Source organism: Peromyscus eremicus, chromosome 16_21 (genome assembly GCF_949786415.1).
Source record: "Peromyscus eremicus chromosome 16_21, PerEre_H2_v1, whole genome shotgun sequence".
Classification (NCBI taxonomy): Eukaryota; Metazoa; Chordata; class Mammalia; order Rodentia; family Cricetidae; genus Peromyscus; species Peromyscus eremicus.
The window spans coordinates 54457081-54485078 of NC_081432.1; the positions used below are offsets into that span (position 1 = coordinate 54457081).

A 27998-nucleotide genomic window follows, 5' to 3' on the forward strand; every position below is an offset into this window, starting at 1 on the left:
TACGTGCTTTGCCACAGTCATGAGGTACAAATTCCCTCTCCTGGCCATAGGCCTCGAAGTTGTTATGATTGTTTTATTTGTATTATTTGTTGAATATGAGACAACCCAGCAGGTCAATGCTACAACATCAACAAAGACGGACGAATTTTTTCAGTTGTATCCCTGTGAGTAAACAATGTACTTCTTATACTCCTTTGGGTTCCTTGGGGTCTCAGAATGTAAATATTTAAATACTAACACATTATACATTTTTGAGGTACTCTTAGAATTGTCTAGTATTTTGACTGTCATGGGAATTATATGTCTCCATCAGGACATTCTTGTCTTCTGTTTATGACGAAAGTGTTTGGACAGAATCTGTGTTTATTCAAATGTCAGAATAATAAGCTAAAAATTAACATTCTGTCTTTTTTTAATTCGTTGCATCCTTAACACTAAATAATCTTCTTTTTGTTTGGGTTTCTTTACGTATCTGTAATAAATGAAGGTGTTGGTCACCTTCCCTCAAATAAAAAAAGTCAAAGGCAAATGCTATCAGACAGAGATAAAGGTAAAATGGAGTGAAGAAAGGGAAGCCAGAATTCACCTTAGGTCCTTAGATATAAGAAGGGATATTTAGGCAGATGAAGGAGGTTACAGGAGTTTTAATTCATGTATTCTAGGTTTTGTAGGATCATCAAAAAGACAGTTTGTTTTGTTTTGTTTTTAATTGAAAATGGTGAACATTTGATTTAAAAATAGAATCCTTCACTGAGAACAGAGACTGAAGAAAAAGAACAACTGAGCTTCCAGTTCGGAAAAGCAGACTATAAAATAATTAATATAAAGTAAGCACCATTTGCTGAGGGGTTATCATGAGCCTGATACAGTTACTAGCTCATCTTCCAAGAGAGATAAAGTACACCATTATTTCTACATTTTTAAGTGAAGCTCAAGCAACTTTAATTTTCTAAGTCATTTAAAATAGCAATTGTTACTATTGTTTATAACACCTGTGTAAACTTCTTAAAATAATGCTTTCATGCCTGTATTTTTCAGGAGTGAATATAGTAGAAGCTTTCTCATTCATGAATTGTGACCAAGGATGACTTAGCAAACTGTAAAATTCAAACTTCAGAGTAGAGTTAGGATCCTAGGCAACATTCTGAACTCAGCTGCCTTTATACTCACAGACAGTTGATAGTATTCTTGATTAAATTTTATATTTCTCAATTTAGAGACAAATAAAAGAGATGAAATTATTTCAAATTTTTGTGCCAGTAGACATAGTATTTTTCAGTCATCTGTTCACTGAATAAATATTGTAAGGAGCAAGAATGCACTATACAAATGTATTCAAAGATGAATCAATTGCAACCCCATTCCAGTGGAGCACCACCCTACTGCATACGGGAGTGAGGGGATGCAAGACAATACACAAAACAAGGTGCCAAGCACACTCTCCCAGACTAAGGTTGTTCAAATAGAATTGTATCAAGATCTTAGGAATACAGTAATTTCCACAACTCAAGCTGAAGCAGTAAGCCTGGTGTCAAAGATTCTAAGCAGAATTTCAGTTCAAAATGAGGTAAAAGGCAAGGTGGAGGAAGTAACTGAGAACATTATTTCCTTGCTTAATAACAGATGATTGATTTCTGGCAGTTTAGTGTACTGTCTGCCAACAAGAGCTAACACTGTATCTTATACTTACAATTTTCTGAGCCCCTACATCTTAAACCTCACCACATACATATTTATAACTGCAACTATGTAGCGGTAACTGGTATATTGATTGACTTGATTTCCATTATCATGTAACACATATACCTTAATACATATGCAATGTGTATTTATGTATGTTGGTTATATCAAAAAAATGTTATTTTTAAAACATATACTAACAATTACAACATTCTCATTTGTTGAGAACAGGGAAATTCATTAGTATTATAATACATTAAGAAAATATTTAGTATTATTCTGATTTTGTACAGAATTTTCTAGGCTTTAGGAACCAGGAAGCAAATGTGCAGACAAAATGGGGACAATCTGTATCTTCATGAAGTGTTTGTCTCAGTGGGAGAGGGGAGTGTGTGTGTGTGTGTGTGTGTGTGTGTGTGTGTGTGCATGTGTGCATGTGTGCGTGTGTGTTTGAGTGTGTGTGTGTGTATTTTAGATGCTAATGAAATGCCTAGCTAAAATTATATAAATTATCTTAGACGACAGTCTTTGTACATTCCCTGTTTGACATGCAATTTTAAATCTATTTTTCTCTATGGACGATTCACATTCCAAGATTCTAACAAATTCAAATAGCTACATGACCCTTGTTAAAATAATTCACAGAATGGTCTGAGAAAATGCATGATTTGTGGTGCACGTTTTCTCTAAATTTCAAACAACTGACATTACAGGGTTTGTGCATAAATGTCACTCATTAGAAAACAAATTGTCAGTGTCCATTGTTAGGAAACAATATTCAAGTCAAATCAATAAACACTTGGGTACTCTCTTGGTATGATGCGCTGTACCAAGTGCTAGGATTTAAGACAGAGAAAGCAGAATTACGTAAGACCGACTAAGCTCCTCTACAGGTCTCAGTCAGAGTGCTGCAAGCTTCTGAATTCCTCACAAATATGTGAGGTAAGGTGGCAATTTGCATTTTTAGTAAAGCGCACAGCGAGGAGGGCATATTTTCCTCTCCCCAGACTTGTGCATGGTAGGATTTTTGAGTAGCCTCTGATTTTGCCCATATTCCTCTGAAACACACCGCAGAAGTGTGTCACACATCTGAATGTCATGTTTCTGATATGTTAATTTGCAATACTATATATTCTGTATGTTGGGCTTCTAAGACACATAAAGAAGTGTCGGTCATTTTGTCAAGGGACATAAATTGGTAAGTCAAGCTTGGGAACAGTGTAGTGAAAGCTAGAATTTAAAAGGCAGGGGCCTTTGAGGGTTGGTTACTTCATTTAGAGACTCTGCAAGTGCTAGGGCCTTATTGCCTAATTGACATTTAAACCACACAGGTGATCTTTTTCTGCTTTGCTACACTAAAGTCCTTTACTTTCACTTTTAGTAAATTAAGTACTTGTGGGTCATTTTGAACATTCTCCATTTTAATGCATTGTTCATTTGAAATATGTATTGACTCCATATATTATACAAATGTGGACACACTTCATTATAAAATATAAAATACATACTTATTTACTAGTGGAGGTCCTCTTTCCCTCTCAGCCTGTCAGCCATCATTCTGAGATGGGAAAGAGGCAGAAAGGGGACAAAAAGCTTTGTATGCTGCCCATGAGCATGAATGGAGACAGGCCTCTGGGAGACAGACTTCAGTGAATCAGCTCAACTTTATTCCAGAGTATAAGGAACATATAGAATTAGAGAGCCTGGGGACAAACCCTAATTTGCATTAAGTGGCACACTCCTATCACAAGACTTTGTATGTGGCAGTGGGGTCCCATCAAAATGTCTAGAGCACTTGCCTAATTACTGTGTCTGCCATCAAGAGAAGAGAGTTTGCAGGTAATTGTGTCAAGGGTCACCCTTGTGAAAAGTCAGGCATCCTGGGCCTAGAGACGTCCTCCACATAAGGCTGGGCAGCGAACAGGAAGCTTTTGCTGCGGGGAGGGAATTGTACATGTTGCAGAGCTTGGAGAAAGCTGCCAGGCCATGGTAGGCTGCAACCTCTGATCAGCAGGGCCTTCCAACATTTGCTTATTAGTAGCACTACCAACAATTTTACTAGGAAGGCCTTGAGCAGTCCTGGGCAATCAATAAGTTTAAAGTAACAGATATAAATTCCCAAATTTTTATTTAGAATTCTAGTTTTTCAAGGAACTTGAAAGGTTTTATGTCAAAGCAACAACAAAACTATCTTATTCAATGAAATGGTAGCTACCATTTCACTTATAAAAATACAGCGGTGGAACACGCCTTTAATCCCAGCACTCGGGAGGCAAAGCCAGGCTGATCTCTGTGAGTTCGAGGCCAGCCTGGAGAAACCCTGTCTCAGAAAACCAAAAAAAAAAAACAACAACAAAAAAAAAACCTGCTAAGTACTTGAGGAAGAGTTATAAATCACAGGACAGTCTCTTTTCAGATAACAATTAGCTTCTCTTTCATTAGAAGCTAATTCAGCTCACATCAAAACAATCACAAAAGTACTTTGTGTCTTCTGCCATCACATTTCAGGGATGTGTTACAAATATTTACATGTCATCATACCGATTCACATAAAATATTAAAACCACATGTATGAGGGGGTCATTAGTTTATGAAGTTTATTACAAGAAATCCAAGGAGTCTGCTCAAAGGGCCAAGGAATTTATTATGGAAGAAGACTCACTACAGCACGGGAGATTTCTCGTAGAGTCCTGAAGTCCCAGGTACAGTCAAGGCTGTTCTTCCGCCTGGGTCCGACTCCGCATTCAAGCCCACGAGGGAGAGAAGGGAGCAGCGTATGTGGGGAAATGGCATCTTAAATTGTGGCAAGAAGAGCTTTACCTCCTCAGCCTCTCAGAATTTGTCTCCCAGGCACTCGGATGTCTGTGGATCACCCTTGGGAAGCACTGAAGGTATAAAGTACCAAAGGACATACACAGCATTCAAAATTATTCTAACTTTCCAGACTAGTAAAAGATATAAAACTGTGATTTGGTTTAAAATAAACATGTTGTAATTTGTTCCTACATTTATTCTGAGAGGATTCACTCCCTTTTCCACCAGCAGAACACAAGCAACAAATACCTCTTTCATCCAATGTTAACTATTCCCACCTCTTTCATCCAATATTAACTACTCCCAGAGAACTACTCATTGCCGTCTTTTACTGGAACTGTTATGAATGTACACAGTCGGTCATACATGACCTAAGAATATGGTGCCATATTGCCAAACTTGAGTACCGCCTTTAAATTGAACAGTTCCATCCTCACACAAGGGCTGGGAGCAGTAGGCACAAGTAGACCTCAAATCTTAACTGAAGAATAATTTATTTCCTCCAGCTTCATTCATGAAACTGTTCATTAAAAAAAAAACAGTTGATTAGCTTGATCTGTTTGGGAGGCATCCAGGCAGTGGGACCAGGTCCTGTACTCAGAGCATGAGTCGGCTGTTTGAAACCTGGGGCTTAAACAGGGACACTTTGCTCAGCCTGGGAGGAGGGGACAGGACCTGCCTGGACTGAATCTACCAGGTTGAACTCAATCCTCAGGGGAGTCTTTGCCCTGGAGGAGATGGGAATGGGGGGTGGGCTGGGGGGAAGGGGTGGGTGACAAAGGAATCCATGGCTGATATGTAGAATTAGATTAAATTATGAAAGAAAAAAAACTGAAGCAATGATAGCATAAGGTAAGCAAGTGCACAGAGGCAAATGGGACATGTCAAAGAAACCTAAAAGCTTCTTAACTGGGTACCAACTTGTTCCAATTAAGACTAAATAGGATGGTAGAAGTAGTAAGATGGAGTAGAAACTGAAAGAGGATTGCATTAAACAAACTGGAATTTTCTGTAAAAGGAAGACAGTGAAGAAGACAAAACCACTGCCTTAAGGGAGAATACCACCTAAATAATAAAAAGTGACGCGGGGCAAGAGAGATGCTCTATCAGGCAGGTGCCTGCCCTAAAGTCTGACCACTGATTGGCATGCCAGAATGGAAGGAGAAAACTGACTCCTACAAGTGATTTTCTGACATCTACGTGCATGCTTTGGCATGTACACAGTACATAGTACACACACACACACACACACACACACACACACACACACACACAATGGGACAGGTGATAGATTGATAGATATACAGACAGACAAAAAGAGACAGAGATAGAGAGTAACAGAGAGAGAATATTAGATAAATGAAAATGCAACTTTAAAAGGTATTAAGGAGTGATATACAGAAAACCACAATTTGGGCATGACCACTGTGCTAGTATATGCCACCAAAGCCATGAGTGAATTTTGAAGCCACTGGGTGAAAGTTGATGGAGAGTACTCTATTCACATAGTTTGAGGAATCATTGTCAAGATCTCCTGCTAGTTACAAGACAAAGGAGTATGCATAATAGAAAGGTCTGGCAGTATATGCTTAACCATGTGATCTAACTCACCATTACAAATGCTGTCTTACAGTGGATCCAATGAGTAGTGTACACCTACATAATATCACTGATAAAATACTTAGTATGGTTTTAATTATGGTTTATACCAAAATGTGTCCAAATTATGAGGTATGCTACATGAACAGCTAAATAAAACCACCAATAAAAGGTATGTGAGATGATTACTCAAAATTTAAATGCTCTAAAGAGACACAAATAGGGCTGGAGAGATGGCTCAATGGTTAAGAGCACTGACTGCTCTTCCAGAGGTCCTGAGTTCAATTCCCAGCAACCATATAGTGGCTCACAACCACCTATAATGAGATGTGATGCCCTCTTCTGGCCTGCAGGGACACATGCAGGCAGAATACTGTATACATAATAAATAAATAAACCTTTAAAAAAAAAAGAGAGAGACACAAATAGAGAGACACGAAAACTAATGCTTAAGATTTTGAGAATAAGGACATATACCCCTACTTGTAGAATTAGCAAAAACCAAATCTAGAGAATATTACTAACATAAATTCAGGTTAATTATATATATATACATATATGTATATTCATTTTACCATATTTTTTAAATATTTGAGATGTTTGAAATGTAATATCTGGAGGTGATTGGAAGATAATTCTTTAAGAATGCTATTCACTCAGAAAAGAGGAGTTCATGGAGCATGTGGATGAGTGGGTCTCTGATTCTTGTGCCATCTCTTGGGCTCTTTTGCTTCTTTTGGTTTGTCTTGTCCAACTTGGATGTGATAGTTTTTGCTTTATCTTACTATATTTTATTTTGTTATATCTTTTAAATGAATGAATGAATGAAAACCTAATCACTAGGGTAAAAGGTTAACAACTGAACAGTCAGTTATACCTGCTGGGAAAAGAAAAATCAGTTTGCTTCAATGGAGTGGCACTGGGTATATTAACCACTTGGGGCCAGGCCTCATGTTCAGGAATAATTGATCAATGTATAACAGACTCCACATATTTCTGTGGGGGGGGGGTGCACGCTTTTATTTGGTTACAGTTTGGTCTAAAGTCTTGGAAAACTTTAGAACAAGAGCAAGCCCAAATTTGAATTCTCTACTTCTCTCACTGTGTCCTTTGTCTTTCTGTTCTCTATGGTTCATAGCCTGTCTGTTGTCTGTCTGTTGTGTATGTCTGAAGTCTGTCTGCAGAAAGCATGGTATGGGAAGGGAATGAAACGTTTTTTTGTTTTTTACAGAAATCTTTAACAGGGTTTAACCAATGTCTTAGTGTTTTATTGCTGTGAAGAAACACCATGATCAAGACAATTTTTATAAAAAGAAAACATTTAATTTAATTGGGGCCTTGATAAAAGTTTCAGAGGTTTAGTTCATTATCATCATGGCAGGGAGCATGGCTGCAGGCAGGCAGACATGGTGCTGGAGAAAGAGCTGAGAGCTGCATCCTGATCCAAAGGCGGTAGAGGAAAAGAGGGAGAGAGAGAGACAAAGACAAAGACAGGATGACAGAGAAAGAAAGGCTAGGCTTTTGAATCTTAAAGCCCACCCGCAGCCTCACACCTCCTCCAACAAGGCCACACCTCCTGTCTCTCCCAACAGTCCACCAACTGGGAACCAAACATTCAAATAGAAGAGCCTGTGGGGCCATTTTCATTCAAACCAACACAACAACAGGTTACCTTACTGACCCCAAATGACTCAGAATAGTATTCAAAACTTCAGACAGATATTATCAACCTATATCCATGGGCTATCTGTTTAAAGTTGCTTTGAAATTGTTGGAACTTACAGCAACTGATTATTGTAACACTCGCAGATACATTATTTCAGGTCAGTAGCATGGAAATATATATATATATATATATATATATATATATATATATATATATATATATATATATATATATTTTTAAAGATTTATTTATTCATTATGTATACAGAAGATGGTGCCAGATCTCATTACAGATGGTTGTGAGCCACCATATGGGTGCTGGGAATTGAACTCAGGACCTCTGGAAAAGCAGTTGGTGCTCTTAACCTCTGAGCTTTCTCTCCAGCCCCTGGAAAAAAATATTTTTAAATTAAAGCTATGCATTTAACTTAGGTTGTTAAAGCTGATTACAGGGAAAATTGAATACAATGTTCTTTGTTTGTTTGTTTTTAGGGTTTTGTTTTGTTTGTTTGTTGGGTGTTTGTTTGTTTTAAGAGAGGGTTTCTCTGCTGTAACAGCTCTGGCTGCCCTGGAACCAAGGCAGTCTTTTTTTTTTTGTAGCCCAAGCTGGCCTTAAATTCACAGAGATCCACCTACCTCTACCTCCTGAGTGCACAGCCCCACAATGTTTCCTTAAAGGCAAATTAAATTTAAATAGTCTGAACACGCTAGGATAGCAGATTAAGTAAATATTTTAAAAAGTCCCAAAGCACATTATTAACTAGGTTGCAAATTCAAATTATGAAGGCAAGAAATATTTTCAGCATATTCCCACAACAGAAGAACATTTTCATACAAGTGTATAATGTACTTTGAGAATCATGTTTGTGTGGATGTATGCACATATGCACATAGATGGAGTACATATTCACATGTGTGTAGTGGGGTAGTGAGGCCAGGGATGGACATGGTCTCCTTTTCGTTCTCCTTCTTTCTGTTGGTCCCCTTTGCCCCACCCCTAGAGAAGAAATTTTTGCTTCTTTTTTTATATCATGTCCCTGGTGTTCTGTATCTGTTTAAGATTTCACTCCATCGTTTTTATAATCAGACTTGCCTTACATTTCCTGAAGGAGTATGTAGTTGGATGTGCTCTGACTATTTGAAAAATGATAAATGAACATACAGAACAGAAAAATAGGAATAATATAAACAAAACAGATACAGTAAAAAGCATATGTACATGGTGATAACTGTGCACCCTTGCACTGAGAAAAGGGTTAACTCTTGAGTCGTATCTAGAAGATTTCCAGGAAAAGACATGCTTAGTGTGGAACAAAGGGGATATTCTGAGAAGAAAAATAAATGCATATAAATTAAGGAAAATGAGGAATTCAGTTCATCTTGTTTGGTTTGGGTGGTACAGGTTTAGCTAGAACAAGTTCCATTTTTAAATTGTTCGATTATCAGGGTTTGTAAGATATCCTATTGCAAGAGGAACATGGAAGTAAAATAGAACAAAATTAACAAAATAAATAGAACTCTGCTAAATTAATAGTAATGACAGGTAGGCTGCTGTGCCTGCTGCTGATGATGATGGTGATGCTAATGATGAGTGATAGGGATGATGGTGATAGTGATGGTGACGACTGTGGTTGGAAGGATGGAGGTGGAGATGATGGTGACGAAGATGACGGCTGTATTCTGGCAGGTTTTGGTGCCAACCTCAAAGCCAAACCCTTCATTTAAAGCAATGTATAGACTTCCAAAATTCAAATTATTAAAAAGTAGTAAATAGAGGCTAGATAGATTGCTCAGTGGTTAAAAGCACTTGTTCTTTTTTAAATGCAAATGACAAAGTTTAATTTTATGAAGAAAGTCACAGATGTTAAATGAAAAACATATTAAAATATTAAAAGATACAAGATACAATTAGTATGTCAACACAGTTTCATTTGGAACCTTATTTTTAAAATTAAATAAAAAACTCAAGATTTGGAAATATGAATAGATGAAAAAAATCATAATATGAAACAGTATAATGAAGAGTTCATTTCCTTAGCGGTGTTAATGGATTTAATAGATGGGATGGTCAAGGAAATATGATGTGGGGCAAGAGAACTGCATTTAATGCAATAGAAGAGTGATGTAGCAAGGGCGCTGTGACAGATGAATGGTCTGTAGTAGACTTAATGCTCCAGGCACTTGTCATGGTAAGAGTGGAATAGTCACCAACTGGTTTCCACCTAGGAGTTCTTTGAGTCTCTCTAGGATCTGGTCAAAGATGCCATCACTTCTTGTATCTGGTAGAAAGAACCTTTGAATTGGCCTCCCTCTTTCTGCTGCCTTCCAATCCTCAGATCTATTCACAGAAGCCTGAATAATACCACTGAAGCAAAAGCCAGAGCATTTCTTCCTTCTGCTCAGAACCCCTTATGGTGTCCCATCTTCCTTAGAGAAAAAGCTTAAGTCATAACAGTGACCTGTAAAGTCCACACAACAGAACTTCAAAAAGCACCTGTTCATGCAAAGGGCCCAAGTTTGATTCCCAGCAGCTACCTGTGAGCAGTGTAGAACTTTCTTCAACTTCAGTTCTAAGGCATCTCATACCCTCTCTTGCTTCCACAGACTCTAGGCCTGCATGTGGTACACAGACACACATGACGGTCAACACTCACACACATAAAATAAAAATCAGTAAATGTCAAATAGTAATACCAGAACGAAGTTGAATTTGGCCAAGGTATAGAGCCAACTTAGCACTTAACTCACTCATCTTCAAAACGACCCTTAGTATACATGTTACAAAGAAACGCCTTTAATAACATTGAGATTAAAGTTATTCAGCAGTTTTCCCAAAGTCAGATGTTTGGTAGAAGGAAGGTTAATTGGGATCAAACCCTGGGTTTTTGTTTTGTTTTGCTTTTGTCTTTAAAGCTTATGATCAAACCACCACATTATATACCCAATATTAATTTTCAATTTAGAATGCAGGATTCATCTATCAACATAAGCCTACTGTCTCCAACAAAGTTATTAACAAAATGTTCGTTTCCACCAGCATCAGTCCTCGTCCTCTTGAAGGAAGAGTTGGGGGCAAGCATTGTCATTGGCTGTCTCCTCCTGCTCCTGTCTCTTTCCACCTCATGTTCTGAGAGAAGGTCTCTCCCTGAATCATTGATGAGGCTGGCTATCCAGTGAGCCCCCAAGAATCTCCTGTCTCCTCCATTCCAGAACTGGGTTTATCGGCACATTCTGCTCCATCCAGCTTTTGATGTGGGTTCTGGGGAAGCAAGCTCGAGTCTCTGTGCTCGTAGAGAATGCACATTGTCAACTGTGCTATCTTCTCCAGCCCGGGGGTCAACCAACTTCTAAGGGGTTCTCCATGGCATAAGAAGTTTATTCCATGAAAATATGATGAAATGTCTTATTTCCCTTTATTCTGAACAATGTAACAGAGCTTCAAGCAGTTGCGGGAGATACCCATGAAAAAAATCACTGTCAGCTTAAAGTCACAGAAACAATGGGGGAAAAAAGTGCAGCTACTGGAATTGACTCATTAAAATCTCCACCAGTATATGTATCAGGACAAAGAAACAGATTTCATTATTTAAAAATAGTTGAATATTCTAGTCTCCTTTAAGGATGACCCTGGAGTAGTATCTTCTTAATACAGATCAGTGTTGAAGTGTAAAGGCTTATTGTCCTATGCACTCACGAGTTTAACTTGCTCATTCAGTATTTAACATGGGATGTGTCTCAAGTACTGGAGACATCAGGAGATAAGCAAAAGCCAAATCCAGATCCATACAGAGTCTTATAAATTGAGATTATTCCCATTTTACAGATTAGGAAACCTGGGCTTAGGAAAATTTATGTGCAAGGGCATTCAGCTAGTAAGAAATTCAAATGTAACATGAGATATTAGCATCTGTGCTGACTGATCTTATGTCAGCTTCACCGACAAACTAGAGTTATCTGAAAGGAAAGACCTTCAACTGAGAAAATGCTTCCATAAGATCCAGCTGTAAGGCATTTTCATAATCAGTGATTGATGAGGAGGGCCCAGCCAGTCCGTTTTGAATATGGCCATCTCTGGGCTGGTGGTCCTGGGTTCTATAAGACAGTGGGCTGGGGAAGCCACAGGGAGCAGGCCAGTGTTGTTCAAATCTTAGATGGTCTTATAATAAAAAATCCAGAGCCGGATATCAGGGTAAAAGCTGAAAGACCAGAGAAACAGAGCAAACCACAGCCACCACCTATGACCTCACCAACTCCACGAATCCTCTGACTGAAAGCCTCTGAGTCCTCACCCGAAAGGGTCTCAGCTGAACTGCTTTAGTTCCTGTTTCCTCATGCTTTATATACTTTTCTCAGCCCCAGTCACTTTCTGGAATTAAAGGCACGTGTGCTTCCCAGTACTGGGATTAAAGGCGTGTGCCACCACTGCCTGGCTCTGTTTCCAGTGTGGCCTTGAACTCACAGAGATCCAGGCGGATCTCTGCCTCCTGAGTGATAGGATTAAGGGTGTGTGCCACCACTGTCTGGCCTCTATGTCTAATCTAGTGGCTGGCTCTGTCCTCTGATCCTCAGGCAAGCTTTATTAGGGTACACAATATATCACCACAGGCTAGTAAGCAACACTCTTCCATGGCCTCTGCATCAGTTCCTGCCTCCAGGTTCCTGCCACGTTTGGGTTCCTGTCCTGACTTCCTTCCAGCAATATGGAAGTGTAAGCCAAATAAGCTTTCAGTTTCCCTATTTTCTGCTGTTTAGTTTCTGGAAAATATTTAAAATTAAAAGCAAAACACTGTGTTTTGGTCTCAGGTTACAGGAATCGGTGGGGGAAGAGAGCAAGGGGAAATCTGGTCCTTTTTTTAAAGCCAAAGGATGATTTGGGTAGGAGAGTGTGGGGGCGAGGGATGGAGGGTAGTGGGGGTGACTATGAATCAAAGTACAGTTATATATATATATATATATATATATATATATATATATATATATATTATTTCGTAAACTAACTAAAACATTATTTTTATTAAATGGGAATGGGGAGATTTGAATCAGTTTGTTCAGTTGCTCAGTGCTGCCCCCCTGTTCCTACCCCCCACCTCCCCACCCCCCCACCCCCGCTTTAAATAGGAAGAAAATTTTACAGCACCACCACCCTTTATCTGATTTGACTCAGATGAGGGTTTCTCAACAATGGCACAATCTAGAATTTTGAGCTAGAAAATTCCTTGTGGTGGGTCTGTCCTGTGCTTGTAGCTTGATTAGCAGCGATCCCAGTCTCCGCCTTCACTGTACCTCACTGAACCCTATTAGATCGTTACAACCAAAATATGTCGCCAAATACTGACCAGTGCTCTTTCAGTGCAAAATCAGACCTATGCAGACAGCCACTGATTGAGAAATACCTAGGAAACTTAAAACGTGTTGAAAATGATCTCCCCAACCTGCAAATCCCTAAATAAATCCCACCCCCATCCGCCGCCACAGAATGCTCACTTTATTGTTTTAAAGGCAGAACCTTGCTGCATAAAACTAAGTTTCCATTCTCAAGCTCTTAAATGCAATCCTAACCACCTAACCTGCTTTGATCTGGACCTATCAAACAAGTACTGTCTACAGTCTTCAGATCCCATTAGTACTTTTGCGATTTCAGTATCAGACAAGGTGCTTTTGCCCTCTTGTGGCAGGAACTAGTAATAACACAAATTCGAGGCCAAACGTGAAATCCTTTGCCACACGTAAAATGTCTAGTTTACCATAGAAGGGAATGAAAATAGAACCTGCAGGATAATTCTTACCAACGGGAGACATTAAAAAAATTGGATAAAATATTTTTAATGAGTTGGTTACTGAACACTTTAAAGCTAGTAGATTACAGAAGGGAACAAAAGAACTCTAAGGAAAAAAAAAAAACATAAGAGATGTTGAAAAACATTGAATGCTGAGTTAAAACACCAGTAAAGTATCCAAATAGGACATCTGTATCACACGCCTTCTTCCCCAAGAGGGAACATCACCTAAGAAGGGATTGAAAGATTATAAGAGCCAGAAAGGAGAGAAGATTGCTTCAAAACAGTGTCTTCAGGACATGACATTTGCAGTTTTGAACTCAGAGTGACTAAGGCTTCCTGCACAGACCTACATAAAATTAAGCCAGTCAACACTACAGCATAAAAGGGAGGGGACCCAGGGTCCCCCACCTCCAGCTGAGGAGCTACCCACAGTTGATGGTACATGGGAGAGGAAGGGTCAGTTTTCTTCTTGTTTGTGACCCAGAGTGGGTTGTCCATGGTCCAGAGGGCAATGCCCTACAACATTGGGACTCAATGGGTTATTTAAAAAGGAGGAGGAAAAAAAAAACACATAAAGAAGGGAGTTCTGATATGGCTTAGATACGTTGTATTCACATTGCACTTACCAATGAACCATTTAAATAAATAAACCTGGATTGGTTCATTCTAGCACTACAATTCCAAACAAGTAATCTAACTGAGCTTTGCACCCCTAATCACAAACCAAACTATAATAAATAAAGTGCAGGACTAGAAGACCATTTGGAAACCCTTTTTAAAAGAGGAGGTAACATAGTTCCAGAATGATCTGGCAAAGTCATGGTTAGGAAGAGTCATGCAAGTTTTTTATTTGTTTGTTTGGTTTGGATTTATTTTGTTTTTCTAATTGCCCTCCAATGGAGTCTATGATCAAATATAAAGAAGAGTTAACTGGTGGTAAGACAACTTTTAAAAAATGCATACACACGGTCACTTATATTTCAAATGTTTCACAGAGTGATACTCGTTGACAGCTGGTTAGCAGTAATTGTCTTATCCAGGTTCTGGTGCTCCTAAGAAAAGTACAGAGTGAGATCAGTACAGAAAAGATCAGTAACAACAGGAGACAAATTTGGGGAGAAAAGGGCCTTGGCTAATCCCACACAGCAGGCTCTAAAATAGGACTCATACAGCATCAGGTAGTCTGCTCCCTCCCAAGAAGAAAGAATGTCCTCCTGAATAAGTCTTCAGGAACACTGCTCTGGGAAAGGGCTGTGACTTCCAACAAGATAAGAGCATTTTCCAGAGTGAATGTAGATTGTAAGGCTGCTGTCAAGGGAGCCAGGGGAAATGGGAGATAAAAGCCTTTCTAAAGGGTGAATCTGACAGCACTTAGCAACCTCAACAGAGTAGGCAAGCCTGCATGGAGACCGGGCTCTCCCACTGTCAGTCTCTAAGTTTGATTGTAGAATGGAGGAAAAGAGACACATCCAGTGAGGAATCTCTGCACTCCTAAAAAGCCAGTGTTCTGCTTTGGGTATCTTGACACTCCTACCTTGCTCAAACAATGAAGCAATGGGAAAACTCAGACCTGAATTCGAATATTGGCTCTATCATTTTTGTAAGTTAATTGGTCTCTAATGTCAGCTTTCTCTGAGACATGATTTCTAGACACATCTTCTCTGTGTGCCTATTTCTGTTTGAATCTTGGCTGAAATGTTTCATGCCCATCCATCACTTAAACATTTCACTTTCTCTTTCTGCTTTTGCATGTTTTTTATTTTATCTAATTGATTTATTTTGTATACATAAAATTGAATCGTAAGAAATTGCCAATACTCCTAACATTATCAATGTCATTTCTTCTTTTATTTGAAAAAAAAAATCGTAAAATAAATTCTGGTCACACTTTCCTCTCTCCCAACTCCTCCAGGTTCTCCCCAACTCCTCTCTCGTGCAACTCCATTCCCTTTCTTTTTCTCTCTTTAGAAAACAAACTAACAGGCAAACAATAAATAAACCAAAAAAAAAACACAAGAAATACACACACACACACACACACACACACACACACACACACACAAACCCCACAAAAGCACAAAATCAGAAACGATAATATATAAGCAAACCAGTACGACAAAAAAAAAATACCCAAACAAAGCAATATTGAACAAAAAGTCTACAAAAAATCCTATAGCAATATTAGTTTCATTGCTAAAAATTGATTTTATATGGTTCATTCAAATGTTATGTTTTCCACCTATAAGCTTCTTGAGGACAAAAATCTGGATGTTGGCTATATTCTATTTGATCATGATTCATTTGAACTGTATGAGTCTTCTGAAAACAAGTCATCCCACTGGAAATAAGCCTGTAAAGTAGGATCTTTCAACCTAGCAGACGAAACACTGGAGTTCCCAGACATTACATAACCTGTGCAACATCATGCAGCCACACAATAGAACTGGGAGGGCTAAGCTCTGAACTCCGGACAAGTCAAGTATTTGTTCTTCAAGAGGCAAAAGCCTGCATCTTGAATCAGTGCTTTGAGAGGACTTAAAAATGCTACAAAGTTATTTTCTTGTTTGGCTGAAATTGCCAAAAAGTTATACTATTATATAAATTCAAAAGATGGAGACTAGCTCATTCAAATATTATTTTTTCATCAGACTCTTACTACTCTGTCTCTTATATGTGGAGTCATTACTTCAAGTTCATGGAAACAGAGAATAAAGACACCCTAACCCCTTGAGTCAAGAAATAGCAGGAAAGGCTTTATTTCATCTCAGAGGTCATCACTGAAGGAAGTCATGGCAGGAACTTAAAGCAGAAACCTGAAGGCAGGAACTGAAGCCAAGGCCATTGGGAGATGGCTACCAACTGGCTTACTCTCCATGGTTTGCTCAGCCTGCTTTCTATACCATCCCGGACTACCTACTCAGGGGTGGCACCGCCTACAGTGAGCTGGTCCTTCCACATTGATCATTTATCAAGAAAATGCCCTACAGACTTGACTCAGTCTCATGGAGACATTTTCTCTATAAAGGTTCCTCTTCCCAGATAACTCAAGCTTGTGTTGAGCTGTCAAAAACCCAACCAAGACAGTTAGTGATGTCCTTTTGCAGTTTTATACAAAGATGACAGCATTTTCTAACTATTATAACAGGACCCTTTGGGCTCTTTTATCCAAAGCTTTTTCTTTCCCCCTCTTCTCTTTTTCAGTATTCCAAGATGTACATGTCATGATATTTGTCGGGTTTGGTTTCCTCATGACCTTCCTGAAGAAATATGGTTTCAGTGGTGTTGGTTTCAATCTTTTTCTTGCTGCTCTGGGCCTTCAGTGGGGTACGATTCTGCAAAGATTCCTTCACAGCAAAGCAACAAAATTTCACATTGGAATCAAAACGTGAGTATCTTTGAATGTGAATGCTTGTGCCCTTGCCTTCAAGTTCATGTGTTGAAATCTTAACTCCTAAATCGAGAGACAATTAAATCTGAAGGCAAAAAAAATCTCATGATTTTGTGGGATTAGTGCCCCATTCAAAGCTACAACTTACTGCACTATTTCAGTGTGAAATTCGTTCTTTATTCAATTTATTCTTTCTTTCACCCTCAGTATGATAAATGCAGACTTCAGTACAGCCACGGTTCTGATTTCTTTTGGCGCTGTCCTCGGAAAGACAAGCCCCGTCCAAATGTTGATCATGACAGTTCTAGAAATTGCTGCCTTTGCTGGCAATGAATATCTGGTTACTGAAATATTTGAGGTAAGGGTGAGCTACTGTGCTCTGACTATCGGTACTGGCCACCACATGCTATGGGTGCCCACTCTAAATAAGGGCAAATCTCTACAGGAGGGCCACTAGAAGAAATAGTGAAAAAAAAAATAACCACTCTTTCTGGATTTCTTATTGTAAAATGGGGTGGGGTGAGTAGCATGTTATTTTATCTTTACAAAACCATGGAAGGTAGGCGTCACTGTTACTACTATTAATCCACAGTCAAATGATCACAGATGCTAAATGATTCACCCGAGTCTGAGTCTGAATTTAAGCCACATTTTTTTAACTCTGTCACTCATTTTATTACGCTGTGTTGCATATCAATAATTAATTCCCACTTATATTTAAATGACTACGTAAATAGCACCATATAAACCCTTATATAGGCTCTATTTTCTTTTCTTCTCCATGAAAATGTTACTGATTCCCTCAAAGATAATAAATAGGCTATTTCTGACTACACTGGTGTACATTTTCATTTGTTTATATTGAACATTTGATTCAAGAGCTAATATTTTAACTTTCTAAGTATTGATGATTTACCAACAAAACAAAATTAGTTAAGGTTTCTGTCCTTGCAAAGCTTAAAGCATAGTGGGTTAGACCAAAAAAATCAAATAATTATACATTCATTCTATGCTAATTTTCTGTTTGTGACAAATTGTGTGAGAAACTTAAGGGAAGAAAGATACACTTTAGTTCATGTGCTCAGAATCAATAGGCCCTTGGCTCCGTTGCTTCTGGGCCCATAGGGAGGCAGATCCTCACATTGGTGGTATGCACTGGAGTGAAGCAGCTCACTTCCTGGTGGGTAGGAAACAAGGAGGAAGAGACTAGGGATAAAATCATTCTCCTAATGACATGCTTCCTACAGTTTTCACCAAGTCCAAATTGCCTACTCAATTATAGACCCTTCAGTCAATACATTCATTGAAGATACCAAATCTCCTTCATATTACAATCACTTTCCCAAAGCCACAACTCTGAACACCACTTCACTAGGGACCAAGTCCCCCCACACATGAGCCTTTGGGAGACATTGCATACCTAAACTGCAACATGCCCACTTACTCAAAGACACAGAAAATAAATAGTAGGAAATGGGGGTTATGAGAAAGCTATTGAGTATAGATTGAAAAGCAAGGAAGGAGTTCTCTGAGGAAGTGATAGCAACACTAGTTTGTTAGAGTTTTACAGATCACTAAGGAAGGGACATGCACTTAATGCCAAAGGAAGCTCAAGAACAGGGGCTCGTTGGTAGGGGACAGCTACAGGAGGAGCTTGAGTTACAACAGATGAGCATAGTTGGCCAGACACTGGTGTAGCTACCATGGTAAGAAGATGAGATTAACAGAGAGAAGCCCTGCATGCTCAATGTGTTGCTTAAGTGAAGACTAATTTGATAGATTCCGAGAAGGAAATGGGAAGGGTTCTTTTGCTACAAATATGTGAGCATCTATGGAGGGACACAGACTTACGTAGTGTTTGTAAAGTCCAAATATAATTAATGGTCACCTATCTCTCTCCTGGAAACATATGGTAAAGAGAAGAAAGGTTTTTATATGGAAGTGTTCAGCAAGGCTGAAAGTTGAAGACATATATGTGCTACAGTGATGACTGAACTCAAATGGATGAAGTTACTCTTTAAGGGCACTGGATTTTTGTCTAGTCAAATATGGAGCAAACCAGGAGATTCTTCTACTTGCACCACTTTGAAAATCTTAAATAAATTTGTGATGTTTTCCTACCTTAGTTTGCATAAGAATTTGCTCCTGGCTTAGCACTCTGAATTTTCTCTCTAGAAGCATAAAATAGAGAATACTTGATTAAATTCATATCAGATCCTAAAAAGGGAACAAAATGCCTCTCTTCAAGTCAGTATTGGAATTCAGCTAGTCTTCATGTAGCATATAACAAAATGTAGAACCATGTGGTGAGGACTGGCCTTTTTAAGGTTCAAGTCTGAGTTATAGTTAAATGAATTTTAGCTACAAAGCCAAATAAATGTGGATCATTTTTATTTTGTATCAGGTGCAAATACATCGTAGGTCACTGAATGTCTCTTAAACCTGAAATAGCCTAGCACAGTAAATTCCTAGCTCTATAGGAATATGGTCTAACCTAAGCACCAACACAATTCTATTAAGTGGATAATATATTACAGTTTTATAAAACCTAAAGTTCATGGATGTTTAGTAATATTTTAGCACCACATCCCAAGAAGTACTTCACCTTTGCATGTCTCAAGAGCTTGCCGTATTTTTTTTTCTTATTTTACTACCTCATTTTATCTTTTCTTTAACATCTCCCCCAAGCAATTATTTCAATGTCCTTCTGCCTGTAAGGAGACCCATTTTCACCTCCATGTATGCAAATTTCACTTTGTCCCGGCAGGCCTCTGACACTGGGGCGTCCATGACAATCCATGCTTTTGGAGCCTACTTCGGCTTAGCTGTAGCAGGCGTCTTATATCGCCCTGGCCTCCGCGGGGAACACAAAAACGAGGAGTCTGTGTATCACTCTGACTTGTTTGCCATGATTGGTGAGTAGAATAAACTTAACCTGATGCTTGTCCGTACCCGAAGATGCTCAGAGGGCCTCTCTTTGGTGATCGCTTTGCTTTATGGTGGGTCAGTGTTCCCTGTTCTCCTGGCTGATGATGATGATGTCTAAAATCACAGACATCAATTTCCAGAGCAAAACACCCTCTAACATGATCTTCTCTAATAATAACTAATACCATTTATGATTTACAGGAACACTTTTCCTTTGGATATTTTGGCCCAGCTTTAATTCAGCCATTGCTGAACCTGGAGAGAAGCAGTACAGGGCCATTATCAACACATACTTGTCCCTTGCTGCCTGTGTGATCGTAGCCTATGCCTTGTCCAGCCTTGTTGAACGCCGAGGAAGGCTGGATATGGTAAGTGTCAATATTAAAGCTTCATTAAGTATCAACAGTTGCTTGGATAATAAATTAGGCATCAGAGCTGGGCTACCAGGACAAACCACAAAACAGCCGACTTCAAAGAATGTTTTGAAAATAATTTTCATTCATTCACTTACTATCTAATCTGCTAAGTTGAAGTCAAGGAATTTGCAGTTTGTAGGGTATGCAGTCATGTAAAACTCAGACATAAAAGGCTTTTTTTTTTTCTTTCATATTAAAACTAACTGCTCTTAACTCCATAGAAATTTTCCCTCAATACTTAACTTGTCAAAAAGTAGGACAGGGGAGTAAGATGGTGGGTGTTGATTCTATTTTGCAACTGCAAGTGTTCAAAGGTGATAACTATGCTGTGTAGTCACTGATAAAGTTCATTCCTCTGGAGGATGGCCCCACACCCTCGCATGTTTGAGCAGCACCAACTGGACTTTGTGGGATATTGAAAAAATGTGAAGTAGGGAGGGTGCATGTTAGGGGAATATAGGAGAGTTGGAGGAGGAGAGCAAGAGGTAGTTATGATTATATTTCACTGTAGACATGTATGATTTTTAAGGAAGATTTTAAAAACATAAACAATAATCCCAAATATAACTCTAGAAAAAGAAAATGGCAATTTGAGTATTAATAATCCAAATGAGATCCTTAGTAGTATTGAAGTAATGATCATTTTATTTTACTGTTTGTGTGAGATGCTGATGCAGGAGGGGTACAGACAAGGGACATCTAGAAATTCTCTGAAGTAATTTTTGTAACTTCTATGTGCCCAAAAAGTAACATAACATTTTTTTTTTTTAAGTTCAACCCAGCTTGCCTTGAGTTTCTTGCCTGGGAGTTAGAGAAATGGTCACATGGGGAAAAAAATAAAAACTCAGATCAAGCACTCTTCTTTTCCAATGCATGGAGGAAATGAATGCTGTACTGTATTTATGTATACACGATTTATGTGTTTTTATTTTATGTTTATGGATGTCTTGCCTGAAAGCATATCTGTGTGCTACATGCATGCAGTGCCCATGGAGACCAGAGGAGGACATTGGATCCCCTGTAACTGGAGTTACAGATATCTATTAGCCACTTTGTGGGTTATGGGAAATGAACCAGGGTCCTCTGGTAGAACAGCCAGTGCCCTGAAATACTAAGCCATCTCTGAAACCCCTGTAGTACATATTTAAAGCAAGGTTGAGACCATATATTTCAGCTCTTTACAATTTGTGTCATAAGAGACAACTGCAAATACATTTTTTAAAAGATCATACTCGGGCCGGGCGGTGGTGGCGCACACCTTTAATCCCAGCACTCGGGAGGCAGAGGCAGGCGGATCTCTGTGAGTTCGAGGCCACCCTGGGCTACCAAGCAAGTTCCAGGAAAGGCGCAAAGCTACACAGAGAAACCCTGTCTCAAAAAAAAAAAAAAAAAAAAAAAAAAAAAGGTTATACTCAACAGGTTTACTTTTTAAAATGACAGATGTCCTACTCTTTGGGTAGACCAGACAGATTGTGACTTCTGAGAATTCCTGCAAACTGAAATTAGTTCTCTTTCTCCAGCCTCTAACATTTCTGGCCAGACTGTGTCTCAAAAAAAAAAAAAAGAAAAAGGGAAAAAGGGTGTGTGTGTGTGTGTGTGTGTGTGCGCGCGCACGCGCGCGCAAGCATGTCTTTCAACTAATGGCTAACGCAGGTGTCCACTGGACTCTGCCTCCCTCCTGACTTTTTGACATTGCCTCATTCCCTACTCCTCACTCATGGTTCTGCCTCCATTCAGGTTCATGTTCAGAACGCTACTCTGGCAGGAGGTGTCGCTGTGGGCACATGTGCAGACATGAAAATCCCCCCCTATGCTGCTATGACTATTGGAAGCGTTGCAGGCATCATCTCAGTGCTTGGATACAAGTTCCTTAGTGTATGTATGATAAATGCAGTGACGCAAACCCTACATCTGTATCACTCACTGTCTTCTCACGTGGGATCAGTGGCGTTTCCTTCCCTATATACCTTTCACTGGAGGCCATTTGTCTTCCTTTCAGAAATACCACTCACATTGCGCCGTGCACTGACTCTCCTCTTTCCTGATGTCTGTGTGAAAGGGGAGAATCTGGTACTCGTTATTAGTAATTTGGCATGGGTTATGTTGATTCCTTTAGAGAAGTTCCTGAGAATATTTTATTTTTGTTGTTTGTTTATTTGTGGACTTTGTGTTCTAATCAGGGCATCTGAGATTTTATTAGAAGGTGAAGTCACTTCCTCCCAATCCAGCCACTAATGATAACCAATGTATTTAAAGTGTTTGACATGGGTGCATTTTGATATCAAAGGAAAACTGAGCCTTAGATAAAATTGCCTCTTCTGAGTAGAGGCGCAAATGGAGAGATGAGGTAGAAGAATGCAGGGCAGCAGAGAGCAGACCTATAGGGGAAAAAAACTTTGAGGTTTAATATGTATGTGAACTAGGTTTTTAATACACTGTGTTTTGAATTCATGCTAACAAATGAATATAGAGTAAATGTGGATATGATGGAGCCGATAATTTGGCTCACTATAGTAACATCTTAACCATGTATTTGTAATGTGTAATACCACACTGTGTTTTATATGTACATGATAAGGATTTATGAATATATTCTTCTACACAGCTCTTTGCTTCAGTATGGAGCTCTGTGTGCCTTACAAGATAATGACCTTTCTCTCTTTTACAACCTCAGCCACTGTTAGCTAATAAACTCATGATCAGAGATACATGTGGAGTCCATAACCTGCACGGCTTACCTGGTGTGTTGGGAGGCCTTGTCAGCATTGCGGTTGTTTACTGGGAAAAGTCTAATTTGTGAGTAAAAACCAAAGGGTGTTTCTTGCCTCTGATCCTGTGCTTTGTAATTGCGTTGGTGAAAATACACAGTGATGAGGGTGGGACCCTGTTGTTGTTGTTAACATTAGAGGCTCCAAGAGACATAAATGAGAGAATACCATTAATGAATCTTTTTGAGTTGCCTCCTTTCACAGACTTGCTCCCTTAATCTTTCATAAACTCTATTGCCTGTCTTCTCTGAGAGAAGCACTGTGCTAATGATACAACTACATACTAAGTTCACCTGCTGTTTAGTTAGCAGCCTTACACATTTCAAAGCCATTTATCACATGCTTCCACCCCCAACTTATAATGTCCTCTCTAAAGTTTTACATTTATTTATTTACCGTGTGTGTGTGTGAGTGTGTGTGTGTGTGCAGATGAACACACACATGTCATAGTATGCATGTGGAAGTCAGAAGACAGCTTGCAGGAATCGATTCTTCCCTTCCTCCACGTGGAGCCAGGGATCCAACTCAGATCGTAGGGCTTGGCAGCAAGCTTCCTTACGCACTGAGACGTCTCCCCAAACCAGTGATATTTTATTATCTTTATTTCAAAGTGACTGCCTCTGGCATTACACGTGTATTCTCCAATGTCCTCCTTGCCTTCTCCCTAACATACAGGCCCACTTAGTTTTTCTGATGTTATTGATGAACCTAATTTCACTACAATGTTTTATTTAAAGTGGTGAGGAAATGGTAGCCATGTTGTTTTAGACGTTATCCCACCTAGCTTATCTGGAAGAGAGGTTCAGGAACATTTAGTGAGTGAATCAAATCAAGGATCAATTTTTTGAAAATTCTAAATGCCTTCTGAAGAATTCTTTATTAACCATAACGAATGAATGACCAAGTAAGTGTTTTTAAAAGGGAAAGAAAAAAGGCATAACTGACGCTACACATTTGCTTTCCCTAGGTCTGCGGTGGCTATGCAGGCAGCAGCACTGGGTTCCTCCGTTGGCTCCGCAGTTGTTGGAGGCTTGGTTACAGGTCTGCTTCGAAAGTGAACATTTAGCTGGGTTTCGCGGTACATGCTTTTAACCATGGCTGCTTGGGAGATTAACACGGAAAGATTAAGACTTCCAGATCATTGCAAAATGATCTGGAAAAAGTAGGGATAATAGCCATGTGAACTCTTACCAGTGCCCGGTCACTCCATTTACTTCGCGGAGAGATGATTAAGACACAATTCGCGGGGCGGTGGTGGTACACGCCTTTAATCCCAGCACTAGGGAGGCAGAGGCAGGTAGATCTTTGTGAGTTCGAGGCCAGCCTGGTCTACAGAGAGAGATCCAGGAAAGGCGCAAAGCTACACAGAGAAACCCTGTCTCGAAAAACCAAAAAAAAAAAAAAAAAGACACAATTTGTTGGTCACATTCCAAACTGGGCTAAGGTTCTGGCGATGAGCTCTGTTGGCTAAAAGAGATATTTTCATAACAGCGTTTTAATACTTAGTAAGGAAGTAGCCTGCCCTCATCAGTGTTCGTGTTCCCTCTGCCCTCACAGGTCTACTTATGAAGTTATGTAGCGGTGATCAGCCCCCTGATGAGGACTGCTACGACGACTCTGTTTATTGGAAGGTAACGTACAGAATTCAAAAAGAGAATACAAATGATGGTTCTGTCACAGCTCCGATGGCCAAGGACTCCTTCGCTCTTCCAGATCAAAATTATGGATAGGCAAGGAGGAGCTCTTCAAATGCTGGTCTCTAGCAATTTCTGCTCTTTGCTCTGGTTGGTAGCACCTGCAGGGACAGCCGCTAGGCAGAAACAACGGCAAGTAGTGTCCTCTAGTGCTCTAGGCCTTACGTGGGGCTAGAGTCTTGAGACCTTTATTGGGATTAATCACCTACCCTTGGCAGTGGCCAGTCCAGTTCTCATTTTGGGCTCTGAGACCCTTGGCCCAGGAGACTTGATTGTGGTTGTTTGTTTGTTTGTTTGTTTTTCACTCTTATAATGACCAGAAATTTTAGATCCCCTTCTCTGGCTCCTCATAGTCTTTTCTCCTTCTTTAGTCTTAGCTCTGTTTTCTGGTCATTCTCTCCCCCCCCCCCCCCCCCCCTCTCTCTCTCTCTCTGTACTTCTGGTGGCCACCTTCTTCTACCGTGGCTGTTTTTGAACTATCCAACTCCTTCATCAGCTGGCACACTCTCTCAACAACTTGGCTGCCACTGGAGTGAGTTCCCAGAGTGTCATCCTCTGGCATTTCATTTCTGGTACCTGCTAGGGTCATTCTGGAAACAAAGCTGCTTCGGAAAGCAGACACCAGACACAAAATAGCATCTTGGAAGCTGGGTGCTGAGAACCAGTCACTTGGCAGAATCCAGACATCTCTAGGGGGTTGAGGTCCGTGTAGAGGTTAGCACTACCAATCCCACGCTTCCCCCAGGTTCACTTCTGGATCTGCTGCTGGGCCCACTGCTGCATCTCCAGCCTCCCAGCAGCTTTTTACACAGCTTGGAGTGCCAGCTGTTAAATTCTCAGGGCCATGCCAGCTGTGATGGCACACATCTTTAACCCGGGCACTCAGAAGTCAGAGGCGGGTGAATCTCTTGTGAGATCAAGGCCAGCCTAGTCTACATAGTAAGTTCCAGGACAGCCAGGGCTGTGGAGAGAGAGAGACCTTGTCTCAAAGAGAGAGAGAGAGAGAGAGAGAGAGAGAGAGAGAGAGAGAGAGAGAGAGAGAGAGAGAGAGAGAGAGAGAGAGAAGAAAAGTGAAAGAAAAGAAAAAAAATCCTCCGTGCCGCTTGCCACGGCTCCTCTGCTGTTCGGCTGTCGGTGCCCTCTGCCGGCTCGGCTGCCGCTTTCATATTAGTTCAGCTTGCACTGAACTAACTGCAAGAAGGAAGGATCAAGAGAAGCAGTTTGTTGGTCTGATACACAATGTCAGGAGAGGCAATGCAGCAGTGTCTCTCAGCAGGCTCCCTGGGTGAGGCTGAGCAGCACACATACACAGCCTGAGAAAGCGGTAATTGAACCAGTTACAGCCCCGTTTTTGTTCAATCGCACGCAGCCTTGTGTCCAGCAACAGTCACACTCACCGAGGCTTGAGTTTTGGACAAACCATAGCCTTACGTCTTAACACCAGCCATACAGTTCCTTCTGCCAACACCAAAGGAAGGCTTCCCCTCTGGCCAGCATAGAAGTGGGCACAGAATCACCAGGAATTTATTGTGCCTTTTGGTAGCAAAATACCTGGTACAAACTGGTTCTAATAACCCTGGCTGGGGCCACACAACAACCTTTCTGTAGTTTTTTCAAGGCACCTTGTAGCATGCATGAGAAAGCTGGTGCATGAGAAATTAGGTTCATTAATAACCCTGTTAGATTGATAGTCTTTTTGATTAAGGGAGCTAGCCAGTTAAGAGAGAGCCCCAAAAGGCTGGAGAGATGGCTCAGTGGTTAAGAAAGCCAGCATCCAGCCGGGCGGTGGTGGCGCACGCCTTTAATCCCAGCACTCGGGAGGCAGAGCCAGGCGGATCTCTGTGAGTTCGAGGCCAGCCTGGGCTACCAAGTGAGTCCCAGGAAAGGCGCAAAGCTACACAGAGAAACCCTGTCTCGAAAAACCAAAAAAAAAAAAAAAAAAAGAAAGCCAGCATCCATATGATGCTCAACCATCTGTAATAAGATCTGGTGCCCTCTTCTGGCCTTGCAGGCAAACATACAGGCAGAACACTATGAATAATAATAATAATAATAATAATAATAATAATAATGATGATGCCTAAAAGCTGCCAATTAAGACTCATATTCATTATCCCTAGTGTATTTGCTTACTTAGAAAAGTAAACACCAGGAATTCTTATAAAATAACCTTAAAATATTTATCATTAACAGAAATTTTTAGCAGCTTTTTCACAATGTGAAACAGTGCTTAGTACCTCTCCAGGGCCTAGGAAGAAGTGAGTTCCACTCACCCATCTCAACTCCACTGAGGAAAGCTTTGTTTACGACCCAACACTGTGTAGCATATGTGTGCTAAAACTACATGGACTCTCTACTCGCAGATAGGAAGAAAGGCAATGCATCTAGCCGGGAAAAATAAAGAAGTTAAGGGCTAAAGTGACGCTCAGCTATTGAGAGAGTTTAACTAACGCTCTTGCAGAACACCTGAGTCCAGTTTCCAGCACGCACGTCAGCTGGCTCACAGCCACCTCCAGTTCCCAGGCATCCCCCTCTTCTGACCTCCATGGGTGCCTGCATGTATATGATACACCTAAACGTGTGTGGGCACACATATATGCATAAATTAAGGTAAACAAGTGAAAAATAATACACATCAAAAGGGAAGATACTTTCCAAAGCAGAAACTAAACAAACATAGAGTTTAACCAGCGAATACCACTTATGTTGTTTATAACAATTTTTAAAGGATTTTTATTAAAAAAAAAAAAAGACTGGTCAATAACATGATGTATTATATTCGATATACAAGTAGGAAAAGGCAAATGTAATGTGTAAGGCTAATAGCTCTCAGAGAGCACACATCCAAAGGTCCTATAAGTAGCAAACTCCAGCTTCTTTCCAGCCCCACATTCTGCCTTTTGACTCCATGGTTGCTTTCTCCCAAACCATTTCCTGAACTCTCTGAGTGGGATAGGTGCTTCAACAGATTGTTAGGGAAACTGGGTCAGGAATCGGGGAATGCAGTCAAAGCTGGTGAGATAAATTATTTGCTTGTATATTTTTCTTTAATTCAAATAACTTCTATTCTCAGTGTTTCTAAGTTTAGATAATAATTACAGAAAACACCTTTGCTTCAGTACTAACTTTAGACAGGCCCAGTGAAAGAACCACGAAGTGTTGTCACATTGTCGCTTTTGCTTTTCAAGGTTCCCAAGTTCAGAGAACTTGACCATCTCTTCTTTCAACACATGAATCACAATCACTTGGAGCATGAAGTCTAAATT

The 27998-nt window shown here is 40.0% G+C and overlaps 1 protein-coding gene across 1 annotated transcript; it reads left to right on the top strand.

Moving 5' to 3' along the window:
* The first annotated feature begins 19 nt into the window (after positions 1-19).
* On the top strand, positions 20-27995 carry Rhag (Rh associated glycoprotein). The gene is made up of 10 exons (XM_059243826.1): positions 20-164; positions 16740-16923; positions 17134-17284; positions 19694-19841; positions 20056-20222; positions 22008-22145; positions 22945-23066; positions 24006-24079; positions 24596-24669; positions 27921-27995. The coding sequence occupies exons 1-10, from the start codon at positions 20-22 to the stop codon at positions 27993-27995; spliced, it is 1278 nt and encodes a 425-aa protein (XP_059099809.1).
* The last annotated feature ends 3 nt before the right edge of the window (positions 27996-27998 follow it).

Coding starts and splice junctions, on each gene's coding strand:
- Rhag (XM_059243826.1), top strand. CDS start 20: ATGAGGTACAAATTCCCTCTCCTGGCCATAGGCCTCGAAGTTGTTATG. Junction 20,223..22,007: donor GCCGAGGAAGGCTGGATATG/GTAAGTGTCAAT, acceptor GCCTCCATTCAG/GTTCATGTTCAGAACGCTAC. Junction 23,067..24,005: donor TACTGGGAAAAGTCTAATTT/GTGAGTAAAAAC, acceptor TGCTTTCCCTAG/GTCTGCGGTGGCTATGCAGG.